We start from the raw sequence: 21,438 nt of genomic DNA on the forward strand, positions 1-21,438 counted from the left end.
GTGCCGCAGCTGTCTAAGGCACTGCACTACCAGCTATAATAATATTTGGTACTATACACAATGATATAATGTCCCGATAATTTTATGTGCCACACAGGCCTCTCAACCAAGCTTGGCCAGAAGACCGGTCTCAAATACAGGGAAACTACTACACAGTATGTTACTACAATCCAGAGTGTACACCATAACCGTAGGTGCACACATGCCTATAATTGGAAATTCCCTGAATAGGGCATACAGTTGGTGAAAGTATTTTATGTTGATTCATATCAACCACCTACGTAAGCATCCTACTAGTTTGAAGTAATCCATTGCTAATATAATGTGTAAATGTTTACACAAGAAGTTGAGATAGATGAGAACAACCTGATCACATTTTTCATATCAACTTCTCTCAAGCCCCACTCCCCATGTGCGAACTATTTGATAACAAGAAAGCATGCGGAAACGCTCTGTCACAATAGATGGGGCGGGACTTGAAGCGAAACTCCAGGTTCCAAAATGGCAGCGTCCATGGAGCTAAGCTTGAACAATTTACCCTCCGATCCTTTGCTGTTAATGTTATCCTTTCTTGACTTTAGAGATTTGATCAGGTATGTATAACACGCTTCAGAGGGATAAATGCCTGTGCACAAAATACCATACGAGTTTATGTTGCGTAATAGAGCTATGCTTAGCTACAGAAGCTGGCTATAGTTAGCGTTCTCAAGATGTTGTTAACTAAGCAAATAATTCACTTTTGTTTACTAGCTAGCTTGCTATTGCATGACACTGTGTTGTCTTTCCTGATTGTTTGGTCATTAGTCTTATTCAATATGACAGTTGCAGGTATATTTCTTGCATAAAAAGGTAACTTTCAATTAGCCGTGAGCTAATTTACCGTCGCTAGCTAGGGTTGGCTAGTAGCTAGGCTAATGCTGCGTTCCTAACCAAGTGGGAAGGTGGTATTTAGTAGTTACATAAAGAATCCACTTGAACGCCCCTCCAACTGGTAATTACTAATGGGAAATGTCTATCATCCACGTTACCTACTAAGAAATGACCTAGATAACAGCATTTTTGGTAGTAACATTTATTATTTATAAAAAAATAAATAGCTATGTTTTTTAACACTAATTTGTTTACAAGCATGATAGCTCTACTTTAAGTTGATTGGGTTTGTTGGCCATCAGCCAATCAGTGTTTCTCAACGAGTTCAAAGCACTTGAATGCAGCCAACTTGTTTTTACGACTTCACAGCTGATAATTACCACCTTCCCACTTTGATATTAAAGCAGCATAATGGTTTGTTTTGGTTTCAGATGCCTTGTTGTTGTAGCTAGCTAATGTTACATCTCCGCTATCCCATTCAAATTAGACTGTAAATGTTATTAGACATTATACCGCGTCTATTCCCAAAGCTGTCTGCCGCCTGTAGACGCTCCGACGCTGTACACAAATGCTCTGTATAAACAAAAAGAGCCCAGCACGGGATACAATTTTCGAAACATTTGGAACTTAAAGGTGCGGTATGCAGAAATCGCTCCGCCATTTCCTGGTTGCAAATTGTTTTGTTTATATGACAAAGCAATGCATAGTGTTGAGAATCATTGTACAATCTAAACCGCTGTGAAATATATTTTCAATAACCAAACAATATTGTTTTTTCAGCTGTTTGAACCTGGTGTACAAAACCGAATGTAAAAGACGAAAAAACGAAATTTAGGAAGAGGAATCATAGAAATAGCACACAGAACATATCTACCGTTTCTTGTACTTGCTTTAAAGACAGCATGACAGAAAACAGCCACAATGGGCAGAAGCTGGTCGTTCCTGGGTATGAGAGTACTTGAATCTAAAGAATTATTTGTCTAGATTTGTTTTTTTGTGCAGCTGAATAAGATGAATTTACATGAAAAACCGCAGACCCTAAGTGTATATTTTGTATTTTAAAGATTATTTCTCACTAGTATGAAAGTTAAGTTCCAAAAGTTTACAATACCTTATCGCTATTGAGGTGTATTTGCGTTTAGACAGAGCGTCGGTATTGAACGGAGAGCAGGGATTATAGTTCATGAGGGAGTCAACTGTGATCAGTACCATGAGCTGAGAACCCAAGGGGTGCAGGCTGTAATCTGGGTATACCCAAAGACGAAGAGAGGCCCAACTCGGCTGAAAATCTTTGTCCCTCCAGCGGGTGGTGTTTTTTCATTTTGCCCACCAAGCAAGGTGTTTTTGTATGGAGGTGTATGGCTTATTTGTTCTGTGAGATTTATTTGATCGAATAGAAGTTTGGTAATGCTTATGTTGTTACGGAGTGTATTGATATAAGGAAGACATTTACATCCGGGCAACTTTGAGAACACTTTATATCAGAATGGCAATGCATATTCATGACATGAGGCTAGTAACATAGCATCTCCATTGAAAACAGGCGGAAACGATAGGCTGGAGCTTAACAGCCTGCAGTGCCGCTTTGTGGACATTGTTTTTTATTTTTATTTAACTAGGCAAGTCAGTTAAGAACAAATTCTTATTTACAATGACGGCCTACCAAAAGGCCTCCTGCGGGGACGGGGGTTGGGATAAATTTCTATTTATTTATTTATTTATGAGGACAAAACACACATCATGACAAGAGACAACGCAACACTACATAAAGAGAGCCCTAAGACAACAACATAGCTCGGCAGCAGCACATGATAGCAACATGGTAGCAACGCAACATGGCAGCAGCACAACATAGTACAAACATTATTGGGCACAGACAACAGCACAAAGGGCAAGAAGGTTAGGGCGGAGAGACATGTATCTTTACAGTATATCGATAATGTTTGGTATACACCTTGGGTTCTTGAGAGCTACTTATTTGCCAGACTATTAGCGTCCGAGCTAGCTAATGCTAACCTGGATCTATTGATTTTATGAGCCTCAAATTATTCTTCCCTGTATGAAGTGTGATTTCAAGAGAAATTGGCTAGCTAGTATAAATAGCAAGCTAGCTTTGCCGTCTTATACAGTTGAAGTCGGAAGTTTACATACACTTAGGTTGGAGTCATTAAAACTCGTTTTTCAACCACTCCACAAATTTCTTGTGAACAAACTTTGGTTTTGGCAAGTCAGTTAGGACATCTACTTTGCATGACAAGTAATTTTTCCAACAATTGTTTACAGACAGATTATTTAATTTATAATTCACTGTATCACAATTCCAGTGGGTCAGAAGTTTACATGCACTTAGTTGACTGCCTTTAAACAGCTTGGAAAATTCCAGAAAATGATGTCATGGCTTTAGAAGCTTCTGATAGGCTAATTGACATCATTTGAGTGAATTGGAGGTGTACCTGTGGATGTAGTTCAAGGTCTACCTTCAAACTCAGTGCCTCTTTGCTTGACATCATGGGAAAATCAAAATAAATCAGCTAAGACCTCAGAAAAAAAATGGTAGACCTCCACAAGTCTGGTTCATCCTTGGGAGCAATTTCCAAATGCCTGAAGGTACCACGTTCATATGTAAAAACAATAGTACACAAGTATAAACGACATGGGACCACGCAGCCGTCATACCGCTCAGGAAGGAGAAATGTTCTGTCTCCTAGAGATGAACGTACTTTGGTGAGAAAAGTGCAAATCAATCCCAGAACAACAGCAAAGGACCTTGTGAAGATGCTGAAGGAAACAGGAACAAAAGTATCTATATCCACAGTAAAACGAGTCCTATATCAACATAACCTGAAAGGCCGCTCTTCAAGGAAGAAGCCACTGCTCCAAAGCCACCCTAAAAAAGCCAGACTACGGTTTGCAACTGCACATGGGGACAAAGATCGTACTTTTTTGAGAAATGTCCTCTGGTGTGATGAAACAAAAATATAACTGTTTGGCCATAATGACCATCTTTATGTTTGGAGGGAAAAGGGGGAAGGTGGCAAGCCAAAGAACACCATCCCAATTGTGAATGTGGCAGCATCATGTTGTGGGGGTGCTTTGCTGCAGGAGGGATTGGCGCACTTCACAAAATAGATGGCATCATGAGGCTGGAAAATGATGTGGATATATTGAAGCAACATCTCAAGACATCAGTTAGGCAGGAACTTAAAGCTTGGTCGCAAATGGGTCTTCCAAATGGACAATGACCCCAAGCATACTTTCAAAGTTGTGACAAAATGGCTTAAGGACAACAAAGTCAAGGTACTGGAGTGGCCATCACAAAGCCCTGACCTCAATCATATGGAGAATTTGTGGGCAGAACTGAAAAAGTGTGTGCGAGCAAGGAGGCCTACAAACCTGACTCAGTTTCACCAGCTCTGTCAGGAGGGATGGGGCAAAATTCACCCAACTTATTGTGGGAAGCTTGTGGAAGGCTACCTGAAACGTTTGACCCAAGTTAAATAATTTAAAGGTAATGCTACCAAATACTAATTGAGTGTATGTAAACTTCTGACCCACTGGGAATGTGATAAAAGCTGAAATAAATAATTCTCTGCTATTATTCTGACATTTTATATTAATAAAATAAAGTGGTGACCCTAGCTGACCTAAGACAGGACATTTTTACATGCATTAAATGTCAGGAATAATGAAATACTGAGTTTTTAAATATTTTTGTCTCAGGTTTATGTAAACTTCTGTCTTCAACTGTAACAGCTAATTTGAGCTAGCTAGCTGTCAGCTGATTGAATTTCAACAGGTATCGTACCATCACATCCTGATATACCGAAATTCATGCAAAGAACCTGCTAACTAGCAATAACTTTTTTATTTTCTATCCATAGTTGCAGTTTTGTGAGTAGACGACTCAACGAGCTTTCCGGTCACAACCCATTATGGAAAGGCCTCTGTTTGAAACATTGGCTCTTAACTGAGTAAGTCTGTTGATCAACAACAAAAAACATGGATTTCATCAGCCTATGGACAGTGTAAAGCCTGTGTATGAGAATCTTGTCTAGCAAAGAGTAGAGTTGTAGTTAACTTCCTCTGGTTTGTGGTGAAGAGTAACAGCAAAACATTCACATAAAAACGTTTTAAATTGAAAAGGATTCAAAATGGCTTGGACCAACATTCTTTTCATCTCTTATTTGATGTAATAATTAGGAATGTTTGTATTGAATGTGTTTATTTTGCAAACGGAAATTATACAGATATGTTTTATTAAGCTAAATATTTTGTTGTTGTTGAGCAGGTCAGACAAAATTCAGAAGGTTCAAACCTGGAAGGAACTTTTCCGAGAGTTCTATACTGACTTGGGTCGTTACATTGATCACTATGGCACCCTGAAGAAAGCCTGGGATGACCTGAAGAGATACCTTGACCAGCAGTGCCCCAGGATGATTGCCTCTCTCAAAGGTAAACCTCCACAAGGAATACACATCACCACTTTAGGGGATTTGATAGCTGTGGGATGGTTCAATGGAACCATTAGGCCTTATTGGGGCGGCAGGTAGCCCAGTTAGAGCGTTGGGGCCACTAACCGAAAGGTTGCTAGATCGAATCCCCGAGCTGACAAGGTAAAAAATCTGTCGTACTGCCCCTGAACAAGACAGTTATCCCACTGTTCCTAGGCCGTCATTGTAAATAAGGTTTTGTTCTTAACTGACTTGCCTAGTTAAATAAAGGTTATGTAAAAAAAAGTAGAAAATGATGTTAACCTTCAACCAATATGTTGATGGATTTCCAAATGTATTGGATAGGCAAGGTATGGATTTTCTAAGTCATTTTATGATTTCCCCTGAGCAGAGGGAGCAAAGGAGGAAGAGCTGGATGGCATTGAGGCCCAGATTTGTTGCAAGCTTTCAAATGACTATCGGTGCTCATACCGGATACACAATGGGCAGAAGCTGGTCGTTCCTGGGTATGAGAATTCATCAATTCAAATAATTGTTTGTCTATTTATTTTTTTGTGCTGCTGAGCTGAATAAGATGAATTTACATGAACACATTTACATAAAAGTATACTTATGGTAAAAATGATCTACCCCTATTTTCTTCCAGGTTAATGGGAAGTATGGCCCTGTCTAACCACTACCGCTCAGAGGACCTGCTGGATATTGAAACGGCAGCAGGTGGCTTTCAGCAGCGCAAGGGCATGAGGCAGTGTTTGCCCCTCACCTTCTGCTTCCACACAGGCCTCAGCCAATACATGGCCCTGGAGGGCACTGAGGGCCGCAGCCGCAGCGAGATCTTCTACCACTGCCCGGTCAGTTTTCATATGAGACCCCGGCCCCCTCCCCAATTACAACTGGGGGACAGCCTTTTATTCTCACACTCAGGTTAAGGATGAAAAGAATAAGGAAGTGGGTAGCATCGCTTAGTAATAATAAACCACTCCTTAATTTGAGTGTTATATAACTTTCAGTATTTGGGACAGATATAACTCATTGCAACTGGGGGGAGCCATTTTCTAGCTATCTCACCACGTCAGTTGCAAACAGCTTTCAGTGTTTACGTTTCATAACTTGTCTGGGGCAAGGACAACTCTTTGCCACTGGGGGCAGCCCTTTTCTAGCTATGGTATCTCACCACAGGCAGGAGATAATGTTGAATAATGGAAATTAACTAATGGCAGTGGTGGAAAAAGTACCCAATTGTCATACTTGAGTAAAAGTAAAGATATCTTAATAGAAAATGACTCGAGTAAAAGTCACCCAGTAAAATAATACTTGAGGAAAATTATAAATATCTTAAGATATACTTAAGTATAAAAAAATAAATAAAGTATAAATAATTTCACATTCCATATATTAAGCAAACCAGACAGCACAATTTTTATTTTTAAATTTAAGGATAGCCTGGGACACACTCCAACACTCAGACATAATTTACAAACAAAGCATTTGTGTTTAGTGAGTCCACCAGATCAGAGGCAGTAGGGATGACCAGGGATGTTCTCTTGATACGTTTGTGAATTTGATAATTTTCCTGTCCTGCTAAGCATTCGAAATATAACGAGTACTTTTGGGTGTCAGGAAAAATGTATGGAGTAAAAAGTACATTATTTTCTTTTGGAACGTAGTGGAGTAAAAGTTGTCAAAAATATAAATAGTAAAGTACAGATAGCCCAACTTCTTAAGTAGTACTTTAAACAATTTTTACTTAAGTACTTTACACCACTGACTAATGGATGACTAATAGGATTGTTCTACATTTTTCTATTATAGGATCAAATGGCACAAGATCCATCTGCAATTGACATGTTCATCACAGGTATGATGAGCTATTAGTTTGTTACATATATTATACAAATATTTCAGTTAGGTTGTGTGAAAATGTTTCATTGCAACATCTCACTGCAAGTTGAGCAATTGTAAACTTTTATTTGGATGCTTAACAACTAGGTTATTATGCACTTCTTGGATTTGTTCAAGGTACAGAGGATGCAGCGCCCGGTTAATCTCTCCCCAATCTTACTTAAACAGGAAGGCACTGCTCCCATTCTTCAAATATAAATAAATACAACACAACACTCCATGAATGGAATCATTTAATTAACCTTTATTTAATTAGGCAAGTCAGTTAAGAACAAATTCTTATTTACGATGAATAAAAAAAAGGAACTCTGGATTATTTGCTAAATTAATATTTATTGATATTCAATGTGTTAGTTCCTCAACATATGGGTTTGAACTTCTAATGCAGTGTCTCACACTTTCTCATTATTTTGCTTCCTCTTACTCTAATTTCTCACCTTAGGGTCCAGCTTTACTGAGTGGTTTACCTCATACGTCCATAATGTGGTAACAGGAGAATACCCCATCATCCGGGATCAGATCTTCAGGTAACCTCCATTAACTTTCCCTTTCTGGAATACCTAACAGGCACATGCAGGAAGGTCGTAGTTTCTGTGTCATTATGGAAATATGTAGTAAGGCTGACCCCATGTCGTCGACTGGTCGATTGTTTGGTCGATAGGCTGTTGGTCGACCAATATTTATTTAGTCTAGCAGTAGCAAAAAAAGATATACAGTACCAGTCAAAAGTTTGGACACACCTACTAATTCAAGGGTTTTTCTTTATTTTTACTGTTTTCTACATTGTAGAATAATAGTGAAGACAAACTATGAAATAACACATGGAATCATGTAGTAACCAAAAAAAGTGTTTAACAAATAAATATATTTTATATTTGAGAATCTTCAAAGTAGGCACCCTTTGCCTTGATGACAGCTTTGCAGACTCTTGGCATTCTCGTAACCAGCATCACCTGGGATGCTTTTCCAACAGTCTTGGAGTTCCCACATATGCTGAGCACTTGTTGGCTGCTTTTCCTTCACTCTGCGGTCCAACTTATCTCAAACATCTCAATTGGGTTAAGGTCGGGTGCTTGTGGAGGCCATGTCATCTGATGCAGCACTCCATCACTCTCCTTCTTGGTCAAATACACAGGCTGGAGGTGTGTTGCGTCATTGTCCTGCTGAAAAACAAATGATAGTCCCACTAAGCACAAACCAGATGGGATGGCGTATTGCTGCAGAATGCTGTGGTAGCCATGCTGGTTAAGTGTGCCTTTAAAATCTAAATAAATCAGAATGTGTCACCAGCAAAGCACCATAACGCCACCTCCTCCATGCTTCATGGTGGGAACCACGCATGCGAACATCATCCGTTCACCTACTCTGCATCTCACAAAGACAGCGGTTGGAACCAAAAATCTAAAAATGTGCACTCTTCAGACCAAAGGACAGATTTCCACTGGTCTAATGTCAATTGCTTGTGTTTCTTGGCCCAAGCAAGTCCCTTCTTGTTGGTTTCCTTTAGAAGTGTTTTCCACAATTTGACCATGAAGGCCTGATTCACGCAGTGTCCTCTGAACAGTTGATGTTGAGATGTGTCTGTTACTTGAACTCTGTGGCTTTTATTTGGGCTGCAACCTCTGAGGCTGGTAACTGTAATGAACTTATCCTCTGCAGCAGAGGTAACTCTGGGTCTTCCATTCCTGAGACGGTCCTCATGAGAGCCAGATTCATCATAGCGCTTGATGGTTTTTGCAGCTGCACTTGAAGAAACGTTCAAGGTTCTTGACATTTTCCTTAAAGTAATGATGAACTGTCGTTTCTCTTTGCTTATTTGAGATGTTCTTGCCATAATATAGACTTGGTGTTCTAACAAATAGGGCTATCTTCTGTATACCACCCCTACCTTGTCACAACACAACTGATTGGCTCAAAAGCATTGGGAAGGAAGGAAATTCCACAAATGAACTTTTAACCAGGCACACCTGTTAATTTAAATGCATTCCAGGTGACTACCTCATGAAGCTGGTTGAGAGAATTCCAAGTGTGTGCAAGGCTGTCATCAAGGCAAAGGGTGGCTACTTTGAAGACTAAAATACATCTTAGATTTAACACTTTTTTGGTTACTACATAATTCCATATGTGTTATTTCATGGTGTTGATGTCTTCCCTATTATTCTACCATGTGGAAAATAGTCAAAATAAAGAAAAAACCCTTAAATGAGTAGGTGTGTCCAAACTTTTGACTGGTACTGTATATCTACAGAAATAAGACAGATCCTGCCTCTGTTGCCTGTTTGAGTGTTTGTTTAATAGCCTACTGATTCCATGAGCACCAAGCATCACGCAATGACATGTCAAGTAAACAATTTCACAAAATTTTCTGTTTTTAATCTTTGCTTTGCTGTAATAAAGGCTTTACACTTAATTTTGTCATAACAGCATATCTGGTATTGTTTATAATTTATTGTTTACACTGTTCAAATTATATTATTGATAATTATAATAATGCTCTATGTAATGTCATTATCATCTATTATCATAGACTTGTATAACCACCATTTGATTTTTAGGCCTAAGAGCGTATCCTGTTTAGTCTTAATACCATAACTTACTTAGGCTGAAAAACATCCCCACAGCATGATGCTGCCACCACAATGCTTCACCGTAGGGATGGTGCCAGGTTTCCTCCAGGCGCGACGCTTGGCATTCAGGCCAAAAAAGTTCAGTCTTGGTTTCATCAGACCAGAGAATCTTGTTTCCTTTTGGCAAACGCCAACGGGCTGTCATGTGCCTTTTACTGATGAGTGGCTTCCGTCTGGCCACTCTACCACGAAGGCCTGATTGGTGTGTGCTGAGTGCTGCAGAGATGGTTGTAAACAATTGTTGGAATAATTACTTGTCATGCACACGAAGTAGATGTCCTAACCGCCTTGCCAAAACTATAGTTTGTTAACAAGACATTTGTGGAGTGTTTTAATGACTCCAACCTAAGTGAATGTAAACTTCTGACTTCAACTGTAGTTTTGGCAAGGCGGTTAGGACATCTACTTTGTGCATGACACAAGTCATTTTTCACAAACAGATTATTTCACAATTCCAGTGGGTCAATAGTTTATATACACTAAGTTGACTGTGCCTTTAAAACAGCTTGGAAAATTCCATAAAATGATGTCATGTCTTTAGAAGCATTTGATAGGCTAATTGGCTTCATGTGAGTCAATTGGAGGTGTACCTGTGGATGTATTTCAAGGCCTATCTTCAAACTCAGTGCCTCTTTGCTTGACATCATGGGAAAATCAAAATAAATCAGCCAAGACCTCAGGGGGAAACAAACAAGCATACTTCCAAGGTTGTGGCAAAATGGCTTAAGGACAACAAAGTCAAGGTATTAGAGTGGCCATCACAAAGCCCTGACCTCAATCCTATAGAACATTTGTGGGCAGAACTGGAAAAAGTGTGTGCGAGCAAGGAGGCCTACAAACTTGACTCAGTTGCACCAGCTCTGTCAGGAGGAATGGGCCAAAATTCACCCAACTTTTTGTGGGAAGCTTGTGGAAGGCTACCTGGAACATTTGACCCAATTTAATCCATTTTAAAGGCAATGCTAACAAATACTAAATGAGTATGTAAAGTTCTGACCCACTGGGAATGTGATGAAAGAAATAAAAGCTGAAATAAATAATTTTCTACTATTACTCTGACATTTTACATTCTTAAAATAATGTGGTGATCCTAACTGACCTAAGACGGGGAATTTTTACTAGGATTAAATGTCAGGAATTGTGAAAAACCGAGTTTAAATGTATTTGACTAAGGAGTATGTAAACTCACGGATTTCTGTTTTATTTTTTAATACATTTTCAAAAATGTCAAACCTGTTATTGCTTTGTCATTATGGGGTATTGTGTGCAGATTGGTGAGGGAAAAATGTGTAATCCATTTTAGAATAAGTCTAATGTAACAAAATGTGGGAAAAGTCAAGGGGTCTGAAAATTGTATTTATTTAACTAGGCAAGTCAGTTAAGAACAAATTCTTATTTACAATGACGGCCTACCCCGGCCAAACCCAGACGACGCTGGGCCAGTTGTGTGCCGCCTTATGGGACTCCCAATCTTGGCCGGTTGTGATATAGGTCTGTAGTGACACCTCTAGCACTGAGATGCAGTGCCTTAGACCGCTGCGCCACTCAGGAGCCCCGAATGCACTGTAGTTGATTCGATTAAAACACATAGGATGTGTCTATATATGGAAAAATACGTTTAAAAAAATGTTGGCCAATCAATTGGTCGAATGAACAGACAACTCTTGGTCGACCAAGATTTTGGTTGGGTCGGGACAACCCTAATATGTAGTTAAACATTCAAAGCAAGGCTTCCAACGGATTTTGAAGGTTTAATAAGCTTTTTCACTATTCACAGGTACGTCCATGATAAGCAGTGTGTTGCCACCACGGGGGATATTACTGTTTCAGTGTCTACCTCTTTCTTACCGGAGCTTAGCTCCGTGCATCCTCCACATTTCTTCTTCACCTATAGGATCAGGTACCACTATTTCACCTACTGATTTCAGCTCCTGATGATGATTTAAAAAGATAAATGTGTAAATGGATCATAATACACCTGTCATAACTTCCCCTAACCTTATGCATTAAATTCTACCCTCAGGATTGAAATGGCAAAGGATGCCCTCCCTGAGAATGCTTGCCAACTGGACAGTCGTTATTGGAAGATCACCAATGCTAATGGCAACGTGGAGGAGGTCCGTGGGCCAGGCGTTGTTGGTAGGTGACTAGACTAGAGAGGATTCCGTAGACTTACCATAATGTTTCATTCTTAATTGTCTCCATTTGGTAGCAGAGGGCAAAAACATGTTATGATCAAAGAATGATTTACAGCTAACAGATTACTAATGTAATTATCATGTTATACTAATTAAATAAGTTAACATTTCATGAGTAATTTATGCAAGAGATATACTAACCGCATGACATTGTCTGCAGGAGAGTTCCCGGTGATGACTCCGGGTAAAGTACATGAGTACGCCAGCTGCACGACCTTCTCTACTACCTCAGAGTACATGGAAGGCCATTACACCTTCCACCGCCTCAAGAACAAAGAGGAGATCTTCGACGTCTGCATCCCCCGCTTTCACATGGTTTGCCCTCCGTTCCGTGAGTCAATTGTGCGGTCGGTAAGTGTTTTATGGTTTATGAGATGGAGATGAGTAACAATTGGATTCAGTTTAAGAAACTTGGTAAATCAATGATCAGGGCCAACTTTTAGGTTAGGGTTATTCAATTAAAATGTTTTGTTGGTCTTTTTATTTGTCCATTTTTGGTAATACAACAAATGGTTAAGTTTTGAAACAAGAACTTGGTTTAATATTTGCTCCCCCCCATCAGCAGGGATCGGCAAGGGATGTTTCAAGTGCATCTTTTAACGAAGACAACTCGTCAGACACCGATGACCATAATGAGGGTGAGCTTCGAGGCATTAATATGGCAGCCCCAGGGGGACGATGCCCACGCCACATCTGATACACTTTTCTCACCACAGGACTCAATTAGGAAAGGGGCTAGGAAGGACTTTCACAATTACATAAGAGTAAATTTTGTTTTTGTTTGTAAAGCTGTATTTACCATTGGCTGATAGTCATTGCCCTGTGTGAACCTTTCCACCCCAGCTCGATGAGATACTACCACAGCCTCTGCAATATGCCCTCCCATGTAAATCCAAGATCGCTCCATTGTTTGTTTTCTTTTTTTTCAACAATGGAGCGATCTGGAACTGGACATTGTCTATTGAGAGCAGGGTTGTCACCTCTTTTTCAATAGTAACATTGTTCATTCTCTAGCTGGCTGCCTAGTGCATAGAGCTAATGTGTAGATTGGTGCTCTATCTAAATCCTGAGTATTCCCTTTTTTCCTTGGCGTATGTAGTGTGTGTGTAGTCATATTCCTTGTATAAAAAGCCACAGCATCTCTACAGGTCCACTGTGGATGTATTGTCAATGCATCATCAAAAATGACTTATTTTTACATTGCAGCTGTTTCTGCAGCAGTGTAAAACATGTGTAACTATGATGATCTTAATCAGAGATGTTCACTGCCAGTGGTTTTCAAACCAACAAAAAAACCAAGGAATTATATGGAAACACACAACTCATAAAAGCTGGGATGTTTGCATATGCTAACAACAATGACAAAGAGAAGCCCACATCAAAGCTGTTGTGCTACATTGGATGCTGTCTGAATATCTAATCGATATTCAGGAACATGTTAATGTGGGCTTGACTCTGTCATGCATTATCTCTGTCATGTATTAATGCATATCATATTTTATTAATTGCAATGTGATTATGACTATGATCCTTTGAAAGTCTGCAGAAACAAACAACTGTTTAGTAAAGCAGCCAATCAGTGTGCAGTTTCTCATAGAAATCTGAATGTTTGAACAATGAGCTACAGCATCACACCCCTCTGTATTTATTTGGACAGTGAAGCTACAATTAGTCAATTTGGTTCTACTCCAGCATTTTCTATTTAACATCAAGTGTTTTACATGAGGCGACAGTACAGAATGTCACCTTTTATTTGAGAATATTTCTATACATATCTGTTTTGCTGTTTACAAATGAATGCACTTTATCTACAGTGCCTTCAGAAAATATTTCCACCCATTTACTTTTTCCACATTTTGTGTTACAGCCTGAATTTTAAAATGGAATAATTTGAGATTTTGTGCCCCTGGCCTACACGTAATACCACAATGTCAAAGTTGAATTATGTTTTTAGAAATGTTTACAAGTTAATTAAAAATGAAAAGCTAAAATGTCTTGAGTCAATAAGTATTCAACCCCTTTGTTATGGCAAGACTAAATAGGTTCAGGAGTAAATTTGTAAGTGATATGCTTAACAAGTCACATAAGTTGCATGGACTCACTCTGTGCAATAATAGTGTTTAACATGATTTTTGAATAACTAACTCATCTCTGTACCCCACACATACAATTATTTGTAAGGTCCCTCGGTTGAGCAGTGAAAGTCACACAGATTCAACCACAAAGACCAGGGAGGTTTTCCAATGCCTCGCAAAGAAGGGCACCTGTTGGGTAAAACATTTAAAAAAGCAGACGTTTAATATCCCTTTGAGCATGGTCAAGTTATTAATTACACTTTGGATGGTGTATCAATACATCCAGTCCCTAGAAATATACAGGTGTCCTTCCTTACTCAGTTGCCGGAGAGGAAGGAAACCGCTCTGGGATTACACCATTAGGCCAATGGTGACTTTAAAACAGTTAGAGTTTAATGGCTGCAATAGGAGAACACTAAGGATGGATCAACAAGATAGTATACTGAACAAAAATATAAACCCAACATGCAACAATTTAAGCAATTGTACTGCGTTATAGTTCTTATAAGGAAATCTCATTAGGCCCTAATCTATGGGTTTCACATGACTGGGCAGGGGCGCAGCAATGGGTGGGCCTGGGAGGGCATAAGTCCACCCACTGGGGAGCCAGGCCCAGCCAATCAGTATTAGTTTTTCCCCACAAAGGGGCTTTATTACAGACCGATCTGCGGTTGTGAGGCGGGTTGGACGTACTGCCAAATTCTCTAAAATTATGGTAGATAAATTATCTGGCAACAGCTCTAGTGGATATTTTTGCAGTTAGCATGACAATGTCTCGCTCCCTCAAAACTTCTGTGTTGTGTGACAAAACTGCACATTTTAGAGTGGCCTTTTATTGTCCCCAACACAAGATGCCTCTGTGTAATGATCATATTGTTTGATCAGCTTCTTGATATGCTACACATGTCAGGTGGATGGATTATCTTGGAGGAGAAATGCTCACTAAAAGGGATGTAAACAAATTTGTGCGCACATTTCAAGAGAAACTTTTTGTGCGTATGGAACATTTCTGGGATATTTTATTTTGGCTCATGAAACATGGGGCCAACTCTTTACATTCTGCGTTTATATTTTTGTTCAGTATAGTTTCTCCACAATACTAACCTAATTGACAGAGTGAAAAGAAGGAAGCTTGTACAGAATAACACATATTCTAAAACATGCATCCTGTTTGCAATAAGGCACTAAAGTAAATCTGCAAAAAATGTGACAAATAAATTAACTTTATGTCCTGAATACAAAGAGTTATGTTTGGGGCAAACACATCACTGTGTACCACTCTTATATTTTCAAGTAGGTAGTGGCTGCATCATGTTTTGGGTGTGCTTGTCATCGGCAAGGACTAGGGAGTTTTTTTTAGGATAAAAAGAAACGGCATAGAGCTAAGCACAAGCAAAATCCTAGAGGAAAACCTGGTTCAGTCTGCTTTCCAACAGACACTGAGAGACAAATTCACCTTTCAACAGGACACTAACCTAAAATACAAGGCCAAATCTACACTGGAGTTGGTTACCAAGATGACATTGAATGTTCCTGAGTGGCCTAGTTACTGCTTTGACTTATATAGCCTTGAAAATCTATGGCAAGACTTGGAAATGGCGGTCTAGCAATGATCAACAACCAATTTGACAGTGCAAAAATAATGTGCAAATATTGTACAATCCAGGTGTGCAAAGCTTAGAGACTTACCCAGAAAGACTCACAGCTGTAATCACTCCCAAAGGTGATTTTAACATTCACACGACTCAGGGGTGTGAATACTTGTGTTAATGTTTTTTATTTTCAATACATTTGCAAAAATATCTAAAAACATGTTTTCACTTTCTCATTATGGGTTATTGTGTGTAGATGGGTGATAAAAAATATATATTTAATCTATTTTGAATTCAGGCTGTAACACAAAATGTGGATTTAAATTATTTTTTATACCTTTATTTTACTAGGCAAGTCAGTTAAGAACAAATTCTTATTTTCAATGACGGCCTAGGAACAGTGGGTTAACTGCCTGTTCAGTGGCAGAACGACAGATTTTGTACCTTGTCAGAATAAGTCAAGGGGTATGAATACTTTCTGAATGCATTGCATCTAGTCTCATTTGTTTGTTTTTTCCTCAAGTCTTTGGACAAATTCAAAGAATTTACAGAAGAACAAGAGAAAGTGTAAATTACAAAGCAACAAAGATCATACCCCCGCAAAATGCTCCCCTCTCTCAATTACCATAAACAGAGGCGGTTCACATTTTTCCCGGGGTATGATCTTTGTTCTTCTGTAACTTTCACAGTCTTCAATATTCGTTCATGATTATCCATAAGCCTGGTAGCATCCACATTAACATCTATTCTTATTTACAATAAAAGTCACTCTAAAATGACACTACATTATTCACTGTTCAGTTCCTATTGGGTGAAACAAACTGAAACAACCTAAACAAACTGCACATACATCCAACCAGTATGTAGTCACAAGCTTGATGTATTCATTGCATGCTAGGAATATGGGACCAAATACTAAACTATTGACTACTTTAATAGAATAGAATATACCTAAAGTTCTTTCATTTCTAAACGGTAAAACAGATATGTTTGAAAATACCCTCAAATAAAAGGAGATATTATGTGCTGTCGCCTCATATGAAACGTTTGATCTCAAATTTTAAAAATATATAGAGAAAAATATATATATGTATAGAGCCACATTTAAAAGAAATGTTGCTTGACTGTCCAAGTAAAATACATCGGAAAGTGTTTATTGTCTGGTTTATATTGCTTTCTGGTGCAATTTCAGGTCATTAGAGGGACATTATCTCAGCTTTGAGCACACGTGTATCACTCATCTCAGCACGTACTTAACTGGACATGAAAATACCCTGGCTGAGCTGAGCAAATTCAGTTTTTCTAAGGAGATGTTTTAGCTTTGACATTGTTGCCAGGAAGATGTGTGCTGTTATGTATTATTTGAAAATAATTTCCTCTAAATATGGAATTAAGGCGTTTGCCTTCTGTTCTTCTTGTCTATGAATGGCAAGACATATTTTGTGGGTAATAACTGACTGTTTTAATCCTGTTTTCCCCTTGTACTTAGCAAAGCTGTGCAATAGTGTCTGGCTATTCTCTATGATAATTTCAAACCTCATTTGATTTGCATTTAGGTATTTGTTCAGTATCACTGTTTTTTACTTCATAAAAGTGTGTTTTTGTTTTTCTATGTTTGGGGTAAATAAACACTAAATGCTGAATTTGTAAGCACATTGATTTTTGTTCATGAATTGTTGTGATGGATTTATTTCATCGATATCATTTGTGTTTTTATATTCTATTACCTGCGGCTACTGAGAAATAGATTCATAAGAATCAGTTAGAAATTGGATGCGATCAATGTTTTTAAGACTCTTTGATAGAGAACAATTGTGCATACAGTACATTACACAATCTCTACAGAAGTAAACGTTGAACCAAGATGCCTATTGAAGAATATTGTACAAAATGTTTCTTAATAGGCCGATCTTAGTTCAACTTTCACTTCTGCAGAGATTGTGTCAGGTTGAACGCACAATTCACAAAGAAATTCATCAAACTGTTGCATTAAAATAACAAGGGTGGTCCCACACAAATGGCATACTGAGACAAGCTCACAATTGTCTATTGTTTGTTTTGGAATGTGTCTTGATGTTGCCAGATATTCCTCAAGTGGTCTCTGTTGTGGCCCGACCAATGTTCCTTTGTTCAGCTGTTGTGTTGGCCTACTGGTGTAAACCAATAGCCTCATTTCACCCATTCATGTCATGATAACTAATGTAAAGTAGGGTGCAATAAGTTGGTCTTTCTTATGACTAGAATTCAGTCTGATATGACAACTGTATTACAGTCGTCAGTTTCAGTTCATTTTGTCCTCTATATAGCACATTCCAAGGATACATTGTACAACCCAGCTGTTAAATTTGCCCTGATATTCATTTTCTGAAACAGACTGGTGCAGACAGTTGTGGGGTCAGTTAGTCTACCTGAAGATAGGAGTTTCGGCCCAAATAGTTGGCCATTTTGAAATGCATTTCAACCTCTAACTTGGTATGGTTAATGTCATATGTAGATGAATAAATAATGAATCAGTCATTAAATTACTAACCCTTCCTCATACAATATTAGGAAATGGAAATGGTTGTACCCTGAATATAACACCCCACCTTGAATAAAACTGAATTTATTTAATAGGTTGGTGTGTCACCACAAATCTGGATAAAATAAGGTCACCGCCGAACCACGCTCCCCAGCAGTGGTCAGTTTATTTTCTAAAGGGGAGGGGCCATGGTTATTTTGGGTTCCGAAGCGCTTGCTTGCCATTTTGCTCTCGTTGTTCGATGAAGCAGGGTAAGTAAATTCCTCTTTCGTTAAAAATGTCCAGCTTCCTAATAATTACTTAACAATAACTATAGGTGTATTTGAACCAAAAATATGAACAAACGTAGCTATTTGAGAGTTAATGTGATGTGGTTGGCTGTCTAGCGTGCATAGATTTTAGCTAACTTTACACAACTAATGTTAACTACTGCAGTTAATTTAATTTTAGTACGGCCAGTTGATCAAATTGTTTGGCCATCACTAGCTACTCTGTTGGTCAGGTTACTGTAAACCATATCCATATCATATGCAGATAGAAATATAAAGCTGTCTCTCATCTCTGCAGTGTTTTAACAAGGCATGGACCATAGGCAATACATTTGTGTGTAATCCGGAATTCGTAATGGCAATTTTAGCTAGACATAGGAATTGCCAGTGACCTCACGATACGATATTATGTGTGTTCGTAAATTCAATTTGGAGTGCCATATTTACTCCTCGGAGAGAGCTTCCAGGAAAGTGGGCTCTCTTGCACTCCAGATTGAATTTACGAACATGCGAGTCGATGTTCCAAGCATATCTCACCATATGGCTGCTGTCGATGGACAAGAAAGAGCCATGATAACTATTTTTGATCAGTCAGGGAAATAAAAATGCTGAAAACAAATTAGGTGCCTATTTAAAAAGATGGTGAACAAACTATGAAGGAAACATACTGGGCTTTTGGTGAAGGTACAGAAAATTAGCGCAAAATGTATATTGCGACATGGTAAAAATGAAATGATATATCGTCAAACATAATATCCAGATATGTAATTGAATAGTTTTTTAATCCCATCACTAGTTAAAACCAGTCCTTAATCGAAACAATGACAAAGCAGTCACCACACCCCAGTTTTGGTAATACGATGAGGGATTTGGCCTGGAGAAATGTGACCACTGTAACCACTTACACATTTACATTGTTTACAAACAGGTTTATATTTTGGTCTCTGATGGTGTACAACAGTTGACCTAAGTTTGAGGCATTTATGTTATTCTTCAATAATTAATTGGTATATATCATTCATTTATATGTCCAAAAATGGATGTAGCATCTAAGTATTCCAGCTTTAATAAATTATTCTTGTCTCCTTTTTTCTCTCCAGACGTGACAGTCAGCAAAAATCAAAATCATGAACAATTATTCTGGGATATGCTTAGTGTTCTGTTTTGCAATATTTGGATTGGGTAAGCAATACTTTTTGTTGTCTTCACACTGCCATTGAAGTTGGTTATTTTGAAACTGTTGAGTCTCGCCTAGCTCTCGAACTGAAGGCCGTATAGCCATAGGGATCGCATTTACAATGCTCTGTCTAGCCGTTAGTAATCACTGCATGCAATACGGTTTTGGAATCCTCAAACTGTACTTTCATAGCACCCGAAAATAATTTTACAAATACAAAAGATGCATTTATTGTGCCCCGTTCTAAGATTCCCACAGAAGTTTTTTTGCGTAGCTCAGGAAGTTCAATACAAACACATCTGTGGAAATTTGTGGTAAAACAGTAAGTTTGTTTTGTATCTGTGAAGTTATTTTTGGATGATAATCAAGTTCAGTGTTCAAGTTTTCCAAAACTGTATCGCAATCAAGGATACATGTTTTTCTAGATGAATCACTCCACTTCCCTTTTGATTAGCTGCTGGGATTTGGTCAAATGTGAAATGCTCAGAGTCATGAGAAGGTGCTAAGTGTCTCACCTTGTTTTCTCAGGATCTGCCATCCGCTGTGTCAAATGCAAGGATTACACGGGGAGCTGCACAAAATCACAGGACTGCAGTTATGAGGATGCCTGCCTGACACTGACTGAGAGAGGTGCAGTAAAATGTGTAATCTGAAACAAATTATGAAAATCCTCCATGTCTCTGCGTTACCCTGTAACTCCTATGTTCTTTGGCACAGGGGGACAGACGTATCGGCAGTGCGTCAAGTACTCTGACTGCGACTACAATCGACTGGCCCAGATGTTCCCAGCTGTACCAAACTTCTACTACAACTGTTGCACCGGTGATCTATGCAACGGAGCCACATCCATTGGCACTGGCAAGCCCTTGCTGGGCCTTCTTGCCTCATTGGCAGTGATGTGGTGGTGCATGCACTAACTTCTCCTCACACTTACGCCTTAGAAGCTCTAATGCTGCCACTCGACTGAACAGAAGCCACTGATGGAACGGCAAGCAGGAAGATATGGGTTAATGGCTCATGCTGAAATTCTGCCGTATTAGTATTTGCCTGATTTACTGCTGCACATTTCTAATATTGAATTTGACTCTTTGCACTAATTGGATTTTTAAAGCTTTCTACGATAACCTATTGGTTGATTACCAATGCTTTGTGCTTCAGTCCAAAGGCTGAAAATAAGAAATGTGCTCACAGCTCATGAGTTTGAAGAAGGGATATCATTCAAACAATCCTCTTTTGAGGCTAGTATAATAGACTTTGGCACTTAATTTCCATCTAAGGGGGTTTACTATAGGTTGTCTATAGTTTGCCGACCAAAGTTACTGTAACGTGTTTAAATGTAAGGGATAATTTGAGAAATGTTTTTGTTTTTGTGTGTCTGTGATTGAGTGGACAAAGTATTGTATAATTCAAAATGCAAATACTGTGGAATTGATGATGTGGAATTTAGAACTAAAGGTTGATCCGTTTGGGAGAGAAGTTTGTTCACACGCAATGCCTTCACTGCTCTTTTACTGCCTAGCGGCATACCCTGTTACATAACATTGCTTTTCCTGTTTAATAGGAATCGATTAAACCAACCAAATATTTTTTAAAGGGCACAGTAAAGACCTTTTTGGATTAAATATTTCACGTGGATGGTGTTGTCTTTTTATTTTAATCTCTGGCCAATAAAAAAAAAAATTTGCCAAATAAGCCATATTTATTTGTCAGAAGGATGCCTTCATGTTTATTCTGTTTACCCTCATGTTTGGATTCA

General features: G+C 38.7%; 2 protein-coding genes across 3 annotated transcripts; both read left to right on the forward strand.

The window, feature by feature from the left end:
- The first annotated feature begins 451 nt into the window (after window positions 1–451).
- fbxo3 (F-box protein 3) lies at window positions 452–14,970 on the forward strand. Of its 2 annotated transcripts, none has more exons than XM_024418619.2 (11): window positions 452–593; window positions 4,752–4,841; window positions 5,159–5,322; window positions 5,713–5,827; window positions 5,968–6,172; window positions 7,134–7,179; window positions 7,666–7,750; window positions 11,628–11,750; window positions 11,874–11,989; window positions 12,209–12,399; window positions 12,611–14,970. In XM_024418619.2, the coding sequence occupies exons 1-11, from the start codon at window positions 502–504 to the stop codon at window positions 12,743–12,745; spliced, it is 1,362 nt and encodes a 453-aa protein (XP_024274387.1). In that variant the 5' UTR covers window positions 452–501; the 3' UTR covers window positions 12,746–14,970. The 2 variants fall into 2 exon arrangements, with proteins under 2 accessions (XP_024274387.1, XP_024274388.1); XM_024418620.2 differs by having other exon boundaries at window positions 12,614–14,970.
- A 3,396-nt stretch (window positions 14,971–18,366) lies between these two features.
- Window positions 18,367–21,380, forward strand: cd59 (CD59 molecule (CD59 blood group)). The gene is made up of 4 exons (XM_024418621.2): window positions 18,367–18,487; window positions 19,606–19,687; window positions 20,211–20,312; window positions 20,400–21,380. Exons 2-4 carry the CDS (start codon window positions 19,633–19,635, stop codon window positions 20,597–20,599), a joined length of 357 nt encoding a protein of 118 aa, XP_024274389.1. The 5' UTR covers window positions 18,367–18,487; window positions 19,606–19,632; the 3' UTR covers window positions 20,600–21,380.
- The last annotated feature ends 58 nt before the right edge of the window (window positions 21,381–21,438 follow it).

This window comes from Oncorhynchus tshawytscha, linkage group LG04 (genome assembly GCF_018296145.1).
Source record: "Oncorhynchus tshawytscha isolate Ot180627B linkage group LG04, Otsh_v2.0, whole genome shotgun sequence".
Classification (NCBI taxonomy): domain Eukaryota; kingdom Metazoa; phylum Chordata; class Actinopteri; order Salmoniformes; family Salmonidae; genus Oncorhynchus; species Oncorhynchus tshawytscha.

Coding starts and splice junctions, on each gene's coding strand:
- fbxo3 (XM_024418619.2), top strand. CDS start 502: ATGGCAGCGTCCATGGAGCTAAGCTTGAACAATTTACCCTCCGATCCT. Junction 594..4,751: donor GACTTTAGAGATTTGATCAG/GTATGTATAACA, acceptor TTCTATCCATAG/TTGCAGTTTTGTGAGTAGAC. Junction 6,173..7,133: donor AGATCTTCTACCACTGCCCG/GTCAGTTTTCAT, acceptor TTTCTATTATAG/GATCAAATGGCACAAGATCC.
- cd59 (XM_024418621.2), top strand. CDS start 19,633: ATGAACAATTATTCTGGGATATGCTTAGTGTTCTGTTTTGCAATATTT. Junction 19,688..20,210: donor TTTTGCAATATTTGGATTGG/GTAAGCAATACT, acceptor TTGTTTTCTCAG/GATCTGCCATCCGCTGTGTC. Junction 20,313..20,399: donor CCTGACACTGACTGAGAGAG/GTGCAGTAAAAT, acceptor TCTTTGGCACAG/GGGGACAGACGTATCGGCAG.